This window comes from Bison bison, unplaced genomic scaffold, assembly GCF_000754665.1.
Source record: "Bison bison bison isolate TAMUID 2011002044 unplaced genomic scaffold, Bison_UMD1.0 scf7180017864119, whole genome shotgun sequence".
In the NCBI taxonomy this organism is placed as follows: Eukaryota; Metazoa; Chordata; class Mammalia; order Artiodactyla; family Bovidae; genus Bison; species Bison bison.
Window position 1 is genome coordinate 1,260,155 of NW_011494691.1, and position 19,214 is coordinate 1,279,368.

General features: G+C 37.5%; 1 protein-coding gene across 2 annotated transcripts in view; it reads left to right on the forward strand.

Moving 5' to 3' along the window:
* Positions 1-18,870, forward strand: part of ACAD11 (acyl-CoA dehydrogenase family, member 11) — a 119,577-nt gene extending 100,707 nt beyond the window's left edge. Inside the window, exons 18-20 of one of the 2 annotated variants that reach the window (XM_010839574.1) lie at positions 14,073-14,189; positions 16,398-16,507; positions 17,634-18,870. In XM_010839574.1, coding sequence (XP_010837876.1) covers positions 14,073-14,189; positions 16,398-16,507; positions 17,634-17,748 — 342 coding nt within the window. In that variant the 3' untranslated portion in view covers positions 17,749-18,870. The remainder of the gene's footprint in view (positions 1-14,072; positions 14,190-16,397; positions 16,508-17,633) is intronic. The other variant, XM_010839575.1, reaches the window with a different exon arrangement.
* Positions 18,871-19,214: the final 344 nt, after the last annotated feature.

A 19,214-nucleotide genomic window follows, 5' to 3' on the forward strand; every position in this document is an offset into this window, starting at 1 on the left:
GAGGATGAGATGGCTGGATGGCATCACTGACTCAATGGACGTGAGTCTGAGTGAACTCCAGGAGTTGGTGATGGACAGGGAGGCCTGGTGTGCTGCGATTCACGGGGTCGCAAAGAGTCGGACACAACTGAGCAACTGATCTGATCTGATCTGAATGAGAACCTTCTGTATAGCACAAGGGACTCAGTGCTCTGTGGTGACCTAAATAGGAAGGAAATCCAAAAAAGAGGGGATATATGTATACATACAGCTGATTCACTTTGGTACAACAGAAACTAACACAACATTGTAAAGCAACTATATTCCAATAAAAATTAATGAAAAATCCTAAGATTCAAGCTATATGTGAATATATATATATATAGGCTGACGAGAGATAGTTATCTTTGTGCAAGATTTAATCATTCCTTAAGTGCTTCAACACCTCAGCACACAAAGTGTCGATAATTTGTTCAACTTTCTGGTTCTCGTTCTCTAGAGAACTTCATACAGTAGCCCTCTCTGTGGACATGAGAGGGCTGTTTTAAGGAAGAAGGAAGCCTTATTCTTTGGCTCTATGGAGGAATTAAGACAGATAAGTGGAGAAATATAGGAAAATAGTGCAAAACTCAGTGAAAGAAGAGATCTAAAAATGGAAAGGACTGCTTTATAAAGAAGTGAGCTCCCTGTTGCTGGAGAAATGCAAGTAGAAATGGGACCAGCATTAGCTGGGGTGTTCATATTTTGAATTTTCATCTCTAAGTTATGTACTACTGAGCCTATTGTTTATAAAGAACAATACTTACATCCAGGCACTATAATCCAAATTAGAAAATATTTATCAAGAGGAAAAGATGCTACCATATCAGACTTCCTTGCTTATAATAAATATTCAAAGGAGCTTTAAGCTGAAATGGAAAACTTCTTAAGAGCAATGAGATAGCTAAATCATCCCCTTAACAGCCCTTCTAAGAAGATGAGAAAAATTATTATTGAATATTTAATATTTAAGATTACTAACATGTACTGTTAGGTCAAACTTGTAGTGGTAAATTGTATCCATATTTGCTGGACATGTATATTTTAGTACATTTTATAAGATTGTCTCAACTGTACTTTACAAGGAGTTATAAAGTTCATTTGTGACAGACTTATAAAAATTTTACAGTATATTTTTTACCGTGAATTGTTATAGGCCATGCTTTCTTTTTTGTGAAATATTATTTAGCAAATCTATGACTTAGTTATAACATTGTTCTTATGAAAAAACATAGCCTGCTTTATGGCACATACCTGGGAATAATTTGTAGAAGAACCCTTTTAGTAAACAGTAAGGGCAAGTGTTCAACTGTTAGATGGGCACTGTAGAAGGTAAAATGATACGAAAGTTTGAGGCTATAAATACAACTCCACGATGCTGCTGGAGTAAGAGCTAAAGAGTTGTTCATGGCATCAAATGTCATTTCATGAACATTTCTCTTCTCAAAATTGCCACCCAAAGCCCAAGCAGGGTGCAAGGAGGAACAGAAAGGTTAACCTACAGGCATCTTGAACACACAAAAGCACTCTCCTTAAGTGCTGCTTTCATGACAGATGTTTTAATACTGTGCTAAAGAGAAATTTCTTTTCCACTTTGTAAACTTAATGTAGCAAGCATAACAAGCCTGGGCTTTTCAAAAATATTCCTCCCTTCTCTGAAAGCCTCTTGCATTTGGCATAATGGAAATAATCTGGCAAGAGCTAAGAGATGTGTGAACAGGTCAAATAAAAATCTGGGCTAGCTTTTTTTTTCCTTTTTTAATTTGTCAAAGTAACATTCTACTTCCCTGAATTTGGAGATCCTTTCCAGCTGCCTTCTAATTTATTCCAGGCACTAAAGAAAAAAGTTCTTTATCAAAGTTCTCTCCTAGTAAATAAATCTGGCGCCTTCTTAGAGCACCCATTTAATTCTTTTTAGAAAATCTAGCCTGTAGAGACCCACCTAAGACCACTTTCCTTTATTCTAATGCTAAGAAGTAATTTCTTATGGTGGTTTGTTCATGAAGTTATAATCACCTAGTTTGATCAATTCAGTTCAGTTCAGTCACTCAGTCGTGTCTGATTCTTTGTAACCGTATGGACTGCAACACACCAGGCTTCCCTGTCAGTCGCCAACTCCTGAAGCTTACTCAAACTCATGCCTATCCAGTTGGTGATGCCACCCAGCCATCTCAACTTATGTCATCCCCCTCTCCTCCTGCCTTCAGTCTTTCCCAGCATCAGGGTCTTTTCCAGTGAGTCAATTCTTCGCATCAGGTGGCCAAAGTATTGGAGTTTCAGCTTCTGCATCAGTCTTTCCAATGAATATTCAGGATTGATTTCCTTGAGGATTGACTGGTTGGATCTCCATGCAGTCCAAGGGACTCTCAAGAGTCTTCTCTAACACCACAATTCAAAAGCATCAATTCTTTGGTGCTCAGCTTTCTTTATGGTCCAGCTCTCACATCCATGCATGACTACTAGCAAAACCATAGTCTTGACTAGATGGACCTTTGTTGGCAAAGTCAAGTCTCTGCTTTTTACTGTGCTGTCTATGTTGGTCATAGCATTTCTTCCAAGGAGTGTCTTAATTTCATGGCTGCAGTGATTTTGGAGCCCAAGAAAATAAAGTCACTGTTCCCATTGTTTCCCCATCTATTTGCCATGAAGTGATGGGACTGGATGCCACAATCTTCGTTTTCTGAATGTTGAGCTTTAAGCCAACTTTTTCACTCTCCTCTTTCACTTTCATCAAGAGGCTCTTTAGTTCTTCTTCACTTTCTGCCTTAAGAGTGGTGTCGTCCACGTATCTGAGGTTATTGATATTTCTCCCAGCAATCTTGATTCCATCTTGTGCTTTATCCAGACCAGCATTTCATATGATATACAATGCATATAAGTTAAATAAGCAGGGTGACAATATACAGCCTTGACGGACTCCTTTCTCATTTTGGAACCAGTCTGTTGTTACCTAGTTTGATAGCCATTAAAAAAGACACTGACTGCTGGAGTTTTGTTTGACATTGTTAATTCAGAGCTTGGTTTCAACCTCTAGGACAGTGCTATCCAACAGAAATATATAGTGTAAGCCAGAAATGTAATTTAAAATATTCTGCTGCTGCTGTTGCTAAGTCAGTTCAGTCGTATCCGACTCTGTGCGACCCCATAGATGGCAGCCCACCGGGCTCCTCTGTCCCTGGTATTTTCTAGGCAAGAAAACTGGAGTGGGTTGTCATTTCCTTATCCGAAAATATTCTAGTAGCTACATTCTTTAAAAGTAAAAAGAAACAGATGAAATTGATTTTAATAATACATTTTATTTAATCCAACATATCTGAAATATTATTTCAACATGAAATCAATATAAAAATATTACTAGTGGGTATTTTACATTCTTTTAAAAACTGATTCTTCTAAATTAGATGTACATTTCACACACGTATAATACATCTTGTTTCAGACTAAACGTATTTCACATTGCATATGATTATTGGCTACCATGTTGAACATCACTGTGATAGGGAAACTGATCAAAATACCCACCACTGAAGCAATGTACTGTAGCAAACATGTTGTTGTTGTTCAGCTGCTAAGTCATGTCCAATTCTCTGCGACACCATGCACTCATCATGCCAGGCTTCCCTTTCCTTCACTATCTCCCAGCGTTTCCTCAAACCCATGTCCATTGACTCAGTGATGCCATCCAACTGTTACATCCTGTGTCGCCCCCATCTCCTCCTGCCCCGAGTATTTCTCAGCATCGAGGTCTTTTCCAGTACGTCAACTCTTCCCATCAGGTGGCCAAAGTATTGGAGCTTCTGCATCAGTCCTTCCAATGAATATTCAGGATTGATTACCTTTAGGACTGACTGGTTTGATCTCCTTGCTGTCTAAGGGACTCTCAGGAATCTTCTCCAGTACAATTTGAAGGCATGAATTCTTTGGCGTTCAGCCTTCTTTATGGTCCAACTCTCACATCTATACATGACTTCTGGAAAAACCATAGTTTTGACTCTGGATATTTGTCAGCTAAGTGATGTCTCTGCTTTTTAATATGATTTCTAGATTTGTCATAGCTTTTCTTCCAGAGAGCTATCATCTTTTAATTTCTTGGCTGCAGTCACCATCCACAGTTATTTTGAAGCCCAGGAAAATAAAATCTGTCACTGTTTCCACTTTTTCCCCTTCTATTTGCTATGAAAAGATGAGACCAGATGCTATGATTTTAGTTTTTTTGAATGTTGAGTTTTAAGCTGGCTTTTTCTGTCTCTTCTTTCACCCTTATCAAGAGGCTCTTTACTTCCTTTTCACTTTCTGCCATTAGGATGGTAGCATCTGCATAGCTGAGGTTGTTAATATTTCACCCAGCAATCTTGAATCCAGTTTGTGCTTCATCCAGCCCAGCATTTCACATGATGTACTTTGCATAGAAGCAGAGTGACAATATACAGCCTTGACGTACTCCTTTCCTAATTTTGAACCATTCTGTTGTTCCATATCCAGTTCTAACTGCTGCTTCTTGACCTGCATACAGGTTTCTTGGGAGGCAAGTAAGGTGGTGAGGTATTCCCATCTCTTGAAGAATTTTTCACAATTTGTTGTGATCCACACAGTCAAAGGCTTTTGCATAGTCAATGAAGCAGATCTTTTTCTTGAATTATCTTAATTATTCTGTGATCCAATGGATGTTGGCAATTTGATCTCTAGTTTCTCTGCCTTTTTTAAATCCAACATGTACATCTAGAAGTTCTTGGTTCACATACATTGAAGCCTAGCTTGAAGGATTTTGAGTATAACCTTGTTAGCGTATGAATTGAGCGCAATTGTGTGGTAGTTTGAACATTCTTCAGCATTGCCCTTCTTTGAGATTGGAATGAAAACTGACCTTTTCCAGTCCTGTGACCATTGCTGAGTTTTCCAAATTTGCTGGGATATTGAGTGCAGCACTTTAACAGCATCATCTTTCAGGATTAGAGATAGCTCAGCTGGAATTCCATCACCTCCACTGCTTTGTTTGTAGTAATGCTGTTCTACAAAAAGAGTTGTTCATAATATTCTCCTATTATCCTATTGATTTCTGCAAAGTCTTCTGTGATATCCCCTAAAGGATACAAAATTGTTTATTTGTACCTTCCTTCCTTTGTCTGTCTAGTTAAAGGTCTGTCAAATTTATTGCTCTTTTCAAAGACTATGTATTAACATATAGAATTATACAATATAATAACTGATATGAGTTAATATTAATAAGATCTTTGTTTCATTTTCTCTTTTGTTTCAGTGTTATTGATTTCTGCTGTTTATCATATCTTTTCTTTTGCTTTCTTCAGACTTATTTTGCTCTGTTTTTCTAGGTTCTTGGTATGGTAGCTTGGATTATAGATTTTAGACTTTTCCACTTTTCTAGTCTATGTATTTAGCACTATAAATTTTCCACTCAGTACTGCTTTATTTGTATCCCACAATTTGTATGTATTGTATTTTCATGTTCATTCCATTTTCAATTTCCCTTGAAATTTCTCTTTGATACATGGAAGTGGGTCACGAGAATGTGTTACTGAATTTCCAAGTGTTTAGAGGTTATCTTGCTATTTTTGATCCCATGTGGTCACAAAACAAATTCTGTATTATTTCAGTTCTTTAAAATTTGTTGACGTTGGCTTTATAGACTAAGATATTGTTTATCTTATTATGTGTTTTATGGATACTTGAATGTGGATTCTGCTTTTGTTGGGTGGAGTGTTCTACGAATATCTACTAGATCCTATTGGTTGATGTTATTGTTGAGTTCTTCTGTATCCTTGCTGATTTTCTGATTGTCCTATCAATAGTTGAGAGAAGGGTGTTGAAGTCTTCAACTAGAACTATGGATTTGTTTACTGTCCTTTTCAGTTCTTTCTGTTTTTTATTTACATATTCAGCAGTTCAGTTATTTGATGCATACACATTTAAGATTGCTAAGACTTCATAAGGATTTACCCTTTTATCATTATATAATGACCTTCTCTGTCTCTGTGCTTTGACCTCCAAATAATTCTCAGTACTTTGAAGTCCACTTTTATCTGGTATTAATATAGCTGCTCCTGCTTTCCTTTGATTAATGTTTGCATGATATATTTTTTTCATTTCTGGTAGGTTGTTTTCAACCTGCCTAAATCATTATATTTGAAGTGAATTTCTCGATGACATATAGTTAGTTGGGTCACATTTTTTAGTTCATTGTCTTTGTAATAAGATTGAGGTTAGTGCTTAAATCTGCCATTTTATGTTTGTTTTTAGTTTCTGTTTTTTTCCTGCATTCCAATCAGTTAATTTAACATTTTTAGAATTCCACTTTGCTTTATCTAGAATGTTTCTGATTGTATCTCTTTGTAAAGTCTTTTAGAGGTTGCTCTGGATGTTATAATATAAATACATATAACATATAATAATAATACATATATTAATATATGTATGTATATATCCCACTAATCTATTGGTATCATCATTTGACCAGTTTGAATGAAGAAACTTTACTTCCCTTTAAGTCCATTTAACCTCCACCATTTATAATTGTTTTAAATATTTCCTCTATGTACATGTAGAATGACATCACATAGTATTAAAATGTTTACTTTAAACATCAAACATAGTGTAGAAAATTCAAGAGGAAAAGAAAAACCAATTTCTGTAGCCATATTTTTCTTTTCATGATTTATTCCTTCCTGATTTTCCTAGGTTCCCCCTTAACCCCTCTGTTTAGAAGACTTTTTTAAGCTGTTCTTTTAGGGTCTGTAGGCAAGTGTTCTCTGTTTTCCTTTATCTAAGACTGTCTTGATTTCTCCTCCTTAAGGAGGGTCACAAAAAGTCGGACACAACTGAGCGACTAAACAACAAGGATATCTTCACTGAGTATAAGGTTCTATGTTGACAATTCTTTTCTTCCAGCACTTGAAAAAATATCCTGCCATTTCCTCCTGGCATATGCATATATATTTTCCCTGTAGATAAGATGTCATTCTTCACTGGCTGCTTTTAAGATTTTGTCTTTAGTTTTTAGAAGTTTAATTGTGATGTGTCTTGGCATGGATTTCTTGGATTTATTATGCTTTAGGTTTACTCAGCCTCTTAAATCTATAGGTTATGTCTCTTGCCAAATTTGGGAAGTTTTCAGCCATTATTTCTTAGAGTATTTTTTCAGTCTTGCCCTCTTTCTCTCCTTCCTGGACTCCAGTGTCATAAATGTTAGATATTTTGTTATAATTCACATGTCCCTAATGCTAGTCTTTAAAAAATTTTCTTATTCTATTTTCTCTTAGTGGTCCAGATTGGTCAATTTCTATTGACCTGTCTTACAGTTCATTGATTTGTTCCTTTGTCTCTTCCATTTTGCTAGCCATCCACTGCCCATCCACTGAGGTTTTTATTTAAATTGTTACATTTTTCAGTTATAAAATATCCATTTGGTTCTTTATTTCTTCTGTTTCATTACTAATATTTAAGTTTCTTTGCTGAGACTTTCTGTTTTCTCATTTGTTTCTACTGTGTTTACATTTACTAATTGAAGCATTTTTATTATAGTTGCTTTAAAGTCTTTGGTCAGAAATTATAACATCTCTGTCACCTCAGTGTTCACATAATCATTCATTTTCAGACTTCCTGGGTTTTGACATGACAAAAGATTTTTTATTAAAACCTAAACATTTTCATATTATATTATGAGTCCTTATTTAAACCTTCTATTTTAGCTGGGTTTATCTGGCAGTACTCAGTTAGAGTAAGGGGATGCACTACCTCTGCCGATAGGTAGAAGTCCAGGTTTCCGCTCAGCCTGCATTGATACCTGTGGATAGAGATGTTTTCTTATCACTGAGTGGTCCCCATTGACATCATAGAAGGGAGAGAACTTGTTCCTGGTGTCACTCCTTACTTGTCTGATACCACCCTGGACAGGGTGTTGAGGTACCTCATTACAGCACTCAGAACGGTGGAAGCCTATGTTGGCATGAGTTGGGGTGGGGTCAATGATTCTTTTCTGCAGTATTTGGCATAGGTAGAGTGGTTATTCTCTAAGTTTTCTGTCTTTTTAGCTGCCCTTTCCCAGTCCTTCAGCTATAGACAGTAGACTTTTGTTGAGGCTCTTTTTCATTTGATTTTTGTCTATGCTCATTGGCATTTTCAAGTTCCTGGCTTCTTCAGCTCCAAGTCTGGGATATATGAGACAAAGAGAAAATCCAAGGAACTTAATTTCATGTTCTTTTTCTGGTCCAAAAGTCCCTTGCAGTCTGCCTTCTTCTCTCTACCTTTCAGAGTCTTCTTATGCTTGTTTTATAGACAGTGCCCATGTTTGGTTTGTACTTTGTCGAAGGAATAGGGGAAAGTACATCTATTCCATCTTCCTGGAAACAGAAGTCTTTGGAAGCACAAGTTTCTTAATTTGTGCAGGTATTCTCTAAACTACTGTCTAAAGTTCTCTGGGAAAGGCTAAACTAGAGAATGGGGACTGGTACTGAAGCTTAAGTAGAGTCTCCTTCACTCTAGGTCTGGAGCTTGGGAAACACACCCTCAGGCATGTATGACGATCATATAGATTTAACAACTTAGATGAAATGGATCAACTCCCCAAAAACCTACAAACTACCAAAACTCACTGAATATGAAATTGCTGTTGTTGTTCAGTCACTCAGTCGTGTCGGACTCTTTGTGACCCCGTGGACTGCAGCACACCAAGCTTCCCTGTCCTTCACCATCTCCCAGAGCTTGCTCAAACTCATGACTGTTGAGTCGGTGATGCCATCCAACATATCATCCTTTGTTGTCCCCTTCTCTTCCTGCCTTCAATCTTTCCCAGCATCAGGGTCTTTTCTAATGAGTTGGCTCTTTGCATCAGGTAGCCAAAGTATTGGAGTTTCAGTTTGAGCATCAGTCCTTCTGAATATTCAGGATGGATTTCCTTGAGGATTGACTGGTTGGATCTCCTTGCAGTCCAAGGGACTCTCTAGAGTCTTCTCCAAAACCATGGTTCAAAAGCACCAATTCTTTAGTGCTGAGCACTCTTTATGGTCCAGCTCTCACATCCATACATGACTACTAGAAAAACCATAGCTTTGATTATATGGACCTTTGTCGACAAAGTAATGTCTCTACTTTTTAATACACTGTCTAGGTTTGTTGTAACTTTTCTTCCAAGGAGCAAATGTCTTTTAATTTCATGACTGTAGTCACCATCTGCAGTGATTTTGGAGCCCCGCAAAATAAAGTTTCTCACTGTTTCCATTGTTTCCCCAACTATTTGCAATGAAGTGATGGGACTGGATGCCACAATATTAGTTTTTGAATGTTGAATTTTAAACTAATTTTTTCACTCTTCTCTTTCACCTTCATTAAAAGATTCTTTAGTTCCTCTTCACTTTCTACCTTAAGGGTGGTGCCATCTGCATATCTGAGGTTATTGATATTTCTCCTTGCAGTCTTGATTCCAGCTTGTGCTTCATCCAGGCAGCATTTCATATGATGTACTCTTCATATAAGTTAAATAAGCAGGGTGACAATATACAGCCTTGACATACTCCTTTCCTAATTTTGAACCAATCTGTTATTCCATGTCTGATTCTGACTGTTGCTTCTTGACCTGCGTACAGGTTTCTCAGGAGGTACATAAAGTGGTCTGATACTCCCAACTGTTTAAGAATTTTCCACAGTTTGTTGTGATCCACACAGTCAAAGGCTTTAACATAGTCAATGAAGCAGAAGTAGATGTTTTTTGGAATTCTCTTGCTTTTTCTATGATCCAGCATATGTTGACAATTTGATCTCTGGTTCCTCTGCCTTTTCTAAATCTAGCTTGAACATCTAGAAGTTCTTGGTTCATGTACTGTTGAAGAATAGCTTGGAGAATTTTGAGCATCACTTTGCTAGCATGTGAGATGAGTGCAATTGTGCAGCAGTTTGGACATTCTTTGGCATTGTCTTTCTTTGAGATTGGAATGAAAACTGACCTTTTTCAGTCCTGTGACCACTGCTTAGTTTTCCAATTTGCTGGCATATTGAGTGCAGCACTTTCACAGCATCATCTTTTGGGATTTGAAATAGCTCAATGGAATTCCATCACCTCCATTAGCTTTGTTCATAGTGATTCTTCCTAAGGCCCACTCAACTTCACATTCTAAGATGTCTAGCTCTAGGTGATAGATCATACCATCATGATTATCTGGGTCATGAAGATCATTTTTGTATAGTTCTGTGTATTCTTGCCACCTCTTCTTAATATCTTCTGCTTCTGTTAGGTCCATACTGTTTCTGTCCTTTATTGTGCCCATCTTGGCATGAAATGTTCCCTTGGTATCTCTAATTTTCACGAAGAGATCGCTAATCTTTCCTATTCTATTGTTTTCCTCTATTTCTTTGCATTGTTCACTTAGGAAGGCTTTCTTATCTTTTGGAACTCTGCATTCAGAGGGATATATCTTTCCTTTTTTCCTTTGCCTTTCATATCTCTTCTTTTCTCAGCTATTTGTAAGGCCTCCTCAGACAACCATTTTGCCTTTTTGCATTTCTTTTTCTTGGGGGTGGTTTTGAACACTGCCTCCTATACAGTGTTACAGACTTCTGTCCATATTTTTTCAGGCAATCTATCAGATCTAATCCCTTGAATCTATTTGTCACTTCCACTGTATAATCATAAGGGATTTGATTTAGGTCATAGCTGAATGGCCTAGTGGTTTTCCCTACTTTCTTTAATTTAAGTCTGAATTGTACAATAAAGAGTTCATGATCTGAGCTACAGCCAGCTCCTGGTCTTGTTTTTACTGACTGTATAGAGCTTCTTCTTCTTCTTCAACTGTAAAGAATATAATCAATATGACTTCGGTATTGACCATCTGGTGATGTCCATGTGTAGAGTAGTCTCTTGTGTTGTTGGAAGAATATGAAATAGATAACCCTAAATGCTTCTATTAAAGAAGTTGAAGTCACAATTTAATATATCTTGAAAAAAGAAATCTTCAGGCCCAAATGGTATCAGTGGTGAATTCTGATGAACTACTAAAGAAGAAATAACACCAATTCTACACAATCTCCTCCAGGAAAATGAAGAAGAAGAAGCACATTCCAGGTCATTTATGAGACCAAAATTACCAAACAACAAGCTATAGACCACTATAGGTACAAAAATCTAGAGCAATCCAGCAGTATATAAAAAGAACAACCAAGTGATGTTTATCCCAGGAATACAAGGCTGATTCATATTCATATGTCAATCATTAAGAAAATTATTCATTGTAATCTACCATATTAACTGCCTAAAAAAAAAAAACCACATGATCATATCAATTGATGCAAAACGGCAACTAAATATCAGCATCTATTCATGATATACTAGAGATAAAAAGGAATTTATTTAACCTGATTCAGACCATCTAAAAATTCTATAGCTAACATCATACTTAGTAATGAAAGACTGAGTGTTTTAATTCCCAAGATTGAGAACAAAAGATGTTTACTCTCGCGATTGCTCTTTATTGTCATAGAGGAGGTCTTAGCCATTGCAGTGAGACAAGAAAAAGAAAGTTCTTAGTTGGGGGAAAAAAATAAATAAAACTGTACCTCTTTGCAGACAACATGATTGTGTATAATATCCTTAGGAATCTACCAAGCAAAACAAACAATCCCTCCTAGAACTAAAAATAAGTGAGTTTGGCAAAGTCTCAGAATTATATCAACATATAAAATTAATTTTATTTCTATATACTGCATGCTAAGTCACTTCAGTCATGTCCAACTCTTTATGACGCTATGGACTGTAACCCACCAGACTCCTCTGTCCATAGTTAAGAATACTGGAGTGGACTGCCATCGCCCTCCTCCAGGAGATCTTCCCGACCCAGGGATTGAACCCACGTCTCCTGTAGCTCCTGCATTGGCAGGTGGGTTCTTTACCACTAGCTAGCAGTGAACATTTGGAAGCTGAACTTTTTAAAATACCATTTTACAATAGACTAAGAAAGGAAATAGGTACACATATAACAAACTATGTATGCTATCTATATGCTAAAAATTATAAAAGTAATGAAAGAAGCCTAAATAAATACAGAGAAATACAGAATGTATAGATGGCAAACAAACACATCAGCACCTGCTGCTGCTGCTGCTAAGTCGCCTCAGTCGTGTCCGACTCTGTGCGACCCCATAGACGGCAGCCTACCAGGCTCCTCCGCCCGTGGGATTTTCCAGGCAAGAGTACTGAAGTGGGTTGCCATTGCCTTCTCTGACATCAGCAACTACGGAAATACAAATTAAAACCACCATGAGATATCTCTGCACATTGTGAAAATGGCTAAAACTTAAAAGTACTCACTATGCCTAGTGCTGATAACTGGAACTCTCATACACTGCTGGTGGGAAGGTAAAATGGCATAGTCACTCTGGAAAATATTGACAGCTTACAAGTATTTACCACATGACCTAACAACTCCACTCCTGGAATTTGCTTTTAAAAATGAAAAGGTATATTCACACAAAAAGTCATATACAGATATTTACAGAAGCTCTTTAATAATCACCAAAAATTGAAAACAGCCCAAATGTCCTTCAGCAGGTAAATGGATAAACAAATTGTGGTACATCCCTACAGTGGAATACTACTCACTGATAAAAAGGAAGGGGCAGTTGATAAACAGAACAATTTGGATGACATTCAAATGAATTATGCTGAGTGAAGGAAGCTGGCCTCTAAATAACACATGCTAAAGAATCCCATTTATATGACCTTCGGAAAAAGGCAGTAGTATAATAACTGACAAACCTAGACAGCATGTTAAAAAGCAGAGATATCACTTTTCCAACAAAGATCTATATAATCAAAGCTATGTTTTTTCCTGGACTCATGTATGTATGTGAGAGTTGGACCATAAAGAAGGTTGAGAGCTGAAGAATTGATGCTTTTGAACTGTGGTGTAGGAGAAGACTCTTGAGTCCCTTGGACAGCAAGATCAAACCAGTCAATCCTAAAGGAAGTCAACCCTGAAAATTCATTGGAAGGACTGATGCTGAAGCTGAAGTTCTAATACTTTGGCCACCTGATGTAAAGAGCTGACTCATTAGAAAAGACCCTGATACTGGGAAAGACTGAGAGCAGGAAGAGAAGGGGTGACAGAAGATGAGATGGTTGGATGGCGTCATTAGTACAATGGACGTGAGTACTCAATGGACATTAGCTCAGTGGACATGAGTGCTCAAAGGACTGCATGCTGCATTCCATGGGATCGCAAAGAGTTGGACACAACTCTTCTCAGGTAGCTCAGATGGTAAAGTGTCTGCCTGCAATGCAGAAGATCTGGGTTCAATCCCTGGGTTGGGAAGATCCCCTGGAGAAGGAAATGACAACCCACTCCAGTACTCTTGCCTGGAAAATTCCATGGATGGAGGAGCCTGGTAGGCTACAGTCCATGGGGTCACAAAGAGTCGGACATGACTGAGCAACTTCACTTCACTTCAACAACAACATAATAACTGAGAACCATTCAGTGGTTTCTACAGGTTAGAGGTAGGGCTATTAAGGGGCAGCATGAGGGAGTTTTGGGGGGAAAATGAAACTGTTTTGTATCTTTATTGTGGTTATGCCAGTCTATGAATGTGTTAGAAAAAGTTATGTTTACTAAATAAATAATAGTAACAATACAACGAAGGACTGATGGACCATTCTCACACTGCAATTGTCTTGGGAATTATGTAGACTGTCTGTAAGCAGATCCACCACCTACACTTTACAAGTTTCAATGGGACTATGCAGTTAGCATTTAAAATAGCCAGTATGGAGAGTCTTGGCAACAAGACAGTTGCTGAGTTTGGCTGTCTTGACTTTAGACACCAGAATATCCAAAATAAATTATTTTTATGAACAAATAAATTTTTTTTCTAAAATCTTCCAATGTTACCTGCAGCCACACCAAATACTGTGTATATGGCTGGGTGGTTATATCAAACTAAGTCTTCCATTTAAAAATATTAATATATAGAATAGGTTGTTTTCATGTGTTATATGAGGACCTCAGACACCAGCTTATTTCCTCCTTCTTCTGCTGCCCTTTGTTCCCCTCCAGGAGGTGGTAGCTCACTGGATAGCTGAAAGCCGCATTGCCATTGAGGAGATCCGCTTGTTGACCCTGAAAACTGCCCACAGCATTGATACTCTGGGCAGTGCTGCTGCTAAGAAAGAGGTGAGGACCTTTGGACCACAATCTGCCAAGTAACACGTTTCTCCCACACTTTGGGCATTCCGGGTTTCATGGTGACTGGAGGGCACTCAGAATATTGGAAGTTTCCAATTTGATTTTGGTTTAAAGATTATAAATGTATATCATTTGCCAGTTTTCCTTTCACTGGGCTGCTTTAGGGAATGATTTTCAGGATGAAGAATATCTTCAGCTTTCTCAAGATGCAGCAACAGAAGGTAGGAAAATACTAGACTTTATATAGACTTGGAATTGTACCCGGTATGTCACCTTCTGCCAACCTCTTGACCTTGAGCAAAGTAACTAATCTGCCTATGACCTAGAGTTCCAATGAAGAATAACCAAGTTGATGTAGAATGTGGGGCACTATGCTGCCACATAGTAATGTTTCATAGAAAGTCCTTCTTGTCTTCTGCCTTATGTTTCTGGCTTATTTGGAATAAGAACATAATTATTTAACTATAAAATCAATGATACTTCCATGTTCTAGCTATTGTAAATAGTGCTGCAATTAACAATGGGATACATATATCTCTTTCAGTTTTGGTTTCTTCAGGGTATATGCCTAGGAGTGGGATTACTGGGTCATATGGTGGTTTTATTCCTAGTCTTTTAAGGAATCTCCGTACCATCTTCCATAGTGGCTGTATCAATTTACATTCTCACCAACAGTGCAAGTGTTCCCTTTTCTCCACACTCTCTCCAGCATTTATTGTTTGTAGACTTTTTGATGATGACCATTCTGACCAGTGTGAAGTGATATCTCATTACTGTAGTTTTGATTTGCATTTTTCTAATAATGAGCGATGTTGAGCATCTTTTCATGTGTTTGTTAGCCATCTGTATGTCTTCTTTGGAGAAATGTCTGTTTAGGTCTTTTCCCCATTTTTGGATTGGGTTGTTTGTTTTTCTGGTGTTGCATTGTATGATCTACTTGTATATTTTGGAAATTTATCCCTTGTCCATTGTTTCATTTGCTATTGTTTTGTCCCATTCTGAGGGTTGTCTTTTCACCTTGCTTATAGTTTGCTTTGCTGTGCAAAAGCTTTTAAGTTTAATTAGGTCCCACTTGTTTACTTTTGTTTTTATTTCCGTTATTCTAGGAGGTGGGTCACAGAGGATCTTGCTTTGATTTATGTCATCAAGTGTTGTGGCTATGTTTTCCTCTAAGAGTTTTATAGTTTCTGGTCTTACATTTAGGTCTTTAATCCATTTTGAATTTATCTTTGGGTATGGCACTATTTACAATATCCAGAACATGGAAGCAACCTAGATGTCCATCAACAGATGAATGGATAAAGGAGTTGTGGTACATACACACAATGGAGTATTACTCAGCCATAGAAAGCAACACATTTGAGTCAGTTCTGATGAGATAGATGAACCTAGAACCTATTAAACAGAGTGAAGTGTATCAGAAAGATAAAGATAAATACCATATTCTAATATATATATACAGAATCTAGAAAAATAGTACTGAAGAATTTATTTACAGGGCAACAATAGAGAAACAGACAGAGAATAGACTTATGGACATGGGAACAGGGGAGGAGAGGGTGAGATGTATGGAGAGAGTAACATGGAAACTTACAGTATCATATGTAAAATAGATATCCAATGGGAATTTGCTGTATGGCTCAGGAAACTCACACAGGGGCTCTGTGTCAACCTAGAGAGGTGGGATGGGGAGGGAGAAGGGAGGGAAGTTCAAAAGGGAGGGGATATATGTATACCTAAGGCTGATTCATGTTGAGGTTTGCATAAAACAGCAAAATTCTGTAAAGCAATTATCCTTCAATAAAAATAAATCAATTTTTAAAAAAAATCAATGACACTGCTAAGGGAAAATGATTAGTGAAGACTCTTTACCTCTTTATGATCCCTAACATGATGAGTATCATTTATCGGCTGCCTGAAATCCTTCTGCAAACAAGGCAAGGCAAGTTATAAATAAATTAATAGAATGTAATTTGGATGAGATAGTTCTTTCCAGAAGGTCTATGTTGACTGAAATATGGCCTAATGGCTGCATTAGCAGATCTTTTTGGCTTTCATCAAAGATCCTGTTTCAGTGGTGAGTGTTTGTGGAAAAGTTCTCTTGTTTCTTTTCACAAAGAACATACAGATTAGATAAAATTCTGTCACACATATTGTCTAAGAAAATACCATTCTTCTTACATCTTGTTTATGTAGATTGCAATGATTAAAGTGGCTGCCCCCCGTGCCGTCTGCAAAATTATTGACCGGGCCATCCAAGTGTGTGGAGGTGCAGGTATTTCCCAGGATTACCCTCTGGCTCACATGTGAGTGCTGTGTGCTAAGTAGTTTCAGTCATGTCTGACTCTTTGCAACCCTATGGATGGTAGCCCGCCAGGCTCCTCTGTCCATGAGATTCTCCAGGCAAGAATACCAGGGTGGGTTGCCATGCCCTCCTCCAGGGGATCTTCCCAACCCAGGGATCCAACCCACTTGTCTTATGTCTGCTGTATTGGCAGGCAGTTTCTTTACCATTAGCCCCACCTGGGACCCTCTAACTAACATGTCATCTAATCACCATCTACATTTAATGGTGTTAGGGTTAAATATCTGCAGATGCTTTGATACTGTTTACAAAGAAAATAAAAATAACTAACTTACTTTAAAGCATAATTGAAAGCTAACTGAGGTTAATATAGGTACTTTACAATAGATCTCTGTATCCATAAATAGTTTTATAATTACAATTGTCATTTCCCTCAGTTGTGTTCACTTTTACCCCGAGAGGATGCACTGAGGGTTCCTGGACGTAAATAACTCATGAGGGTTCACCCTGGAACAGGAAGGAGGACAGGGGCAGAGCTGGTCAAAATGGGGCCCAGAGCCAGGCTTAGGTAGGCACTTAGGACGCTTTACCACCCACACCCATAGCTGTGGCCAGACTGCAGCCATTCCTGCCAGCCAACACATCATGTCCACATGGTGAGTGCTGAGATCAAGAAGATACACTCAGCACCGGACGTGATATCACCTTCTCTGTCACACTGGGGATAAGAATCTGGTGCCCCGCCAGTTTTCCCCCATCAATTTTTAATATGAAAGAACTGAATATATAGTACTATATATCTATATTATATAAAAGTTATATATTCTTCATGGCCTGTGTTACCCAAGATGTCTCCTAGCAACTTCTAGTACCTTACAGCCATCCAAGAATGAGATTAAGCCCACTGCACCATGCCATTTAAGACTCCACTCCAAAGTGAGGACTTTACAATGACATTTCACAAGCCCTTGGGCTTACTTTTCTTGATTTTCCCTGTGCAATTTTTCTTATCACTGCCTTGGTGAGATTTCAAACACTAATAATCTTGGCTTAGAATCGGAGTGACTGTTGAGGCATCAGGTTTCTCTATGATAAGTCCTGCCGCTCTGTTCTTTATGTTTTTGCAGGTATGCCCTAACGCGGACTTTGCGCATAGCAGATGGGCCTGACGAAGTCCACCTTTCAGCAGTTGCAAAAATGGAGCTGAGGGACCAAGCCCAAAGCCTGAGGGCCAAGATATAGGAGGTGACACCACCTCACCTTGATACATAATATTTTTCCACTTTTGTAACAGCTTGAGCACAGGATTAATTACTCACTTTGGTAAAAATTTGAGCATCTGTTTTAATCAATGACTTTTATCATTTCAAGAATCACACTTGAAATTTTATAATCTCAAGGGTTTAAGTAAAAAAGGAGATTTTATAGCTGTTGTCATTCAAACACCTAAACGTATATAGCATTTAGTTTTTAAACACACTACTTGTAAAGAAATCATGAAGTAGATTGGAGAACTAAATCATAAGCATAAAAATATTTTTACTTTTTTACTTTCAGGAATTGTTCCATTTAAATAAATATTAAATAAATATTTAATCACTACTTTGTAAAAATATAGTGGGATCTCCTTTTGGTCATTGGTTTTAGGGGTTGGTTTAACACTGTATTGTATTGTTTGCATTGAATGAGGCATGACTGGGTCATTTTAGAGTTTATATTGTTATAAGGCTCTTCATAATTCAGCAGGAGCATTTATCCATAAAATCTGATTATGGTTTAAAGTTTACTAGAAGACATGCATCTTATAAGAAAATAAAATTAAGAAAAATTTTAAATATGTATAAAATGTTGATGTGAACAATGGATGTTTTAACCTACAAGAAAGTTATAAGTTTTGAGAGGAGATTAAAAACAATCTGCTCTGAACAATGTTTTGTTAAAAGCAATACCCTAAGCCAACATTCTTGTGGCGTGTTAAATCCGTGCTGCCAGAACTACAGCCCTGGACCACTTGTAAATCTTGAGCACCTGAATTATGTGGTCAGCATAACTTAGGAACTGAATTTCTGATTTTTAAAAATTTTAATTAATTTAGATTCTCAACTCAGTTACTGGAAAACTTTTAAGTATGCTTAGAATAACTTGGACATGTGAATTGTCTTTGGCAAATGTAAATTTTTTTAAGTCTAAATGCAAGTATTTTGAATGAAAATTTAGCACCCAAATTAAGAAAGTACAAAATATACACCAGATTTTGAAAACTTAGTACAAAAAAATAAATGTTTCATTAATACATTTTAAATATTGATTACTTGTTGAAATGTTAATATTTTTGATATATTAAGTAAAATATATTTAAATTAATTTTACCTGTTTCTTGTTACATTTTTAGTTTCTATGGATGCCATTAGAATAGTTACTGACAAATTTTTAAAATTTTCAAATGAAAGTATTTTGAATTCAAAAAGCTTTAAAACTGTACATGAATTTATTGATGTGCATGCTGCTGCTACTGCTAAGTCGCTTCAGTCGTGTCCAACTCTCTGCGACCCCATAGACGGAAGCCCACCAGGCTCCCCCGTCCCTGGATTCTCCAGGCAAGAACACTGGAGTGGGTTGCCATTTCCTTCTCCAGTGCATGAAAGTGAAGAGTGAAAGGGAAGTCGCTCAGTCGTGTCCGACTCTTAGCGACCCCATGGACTACAGCT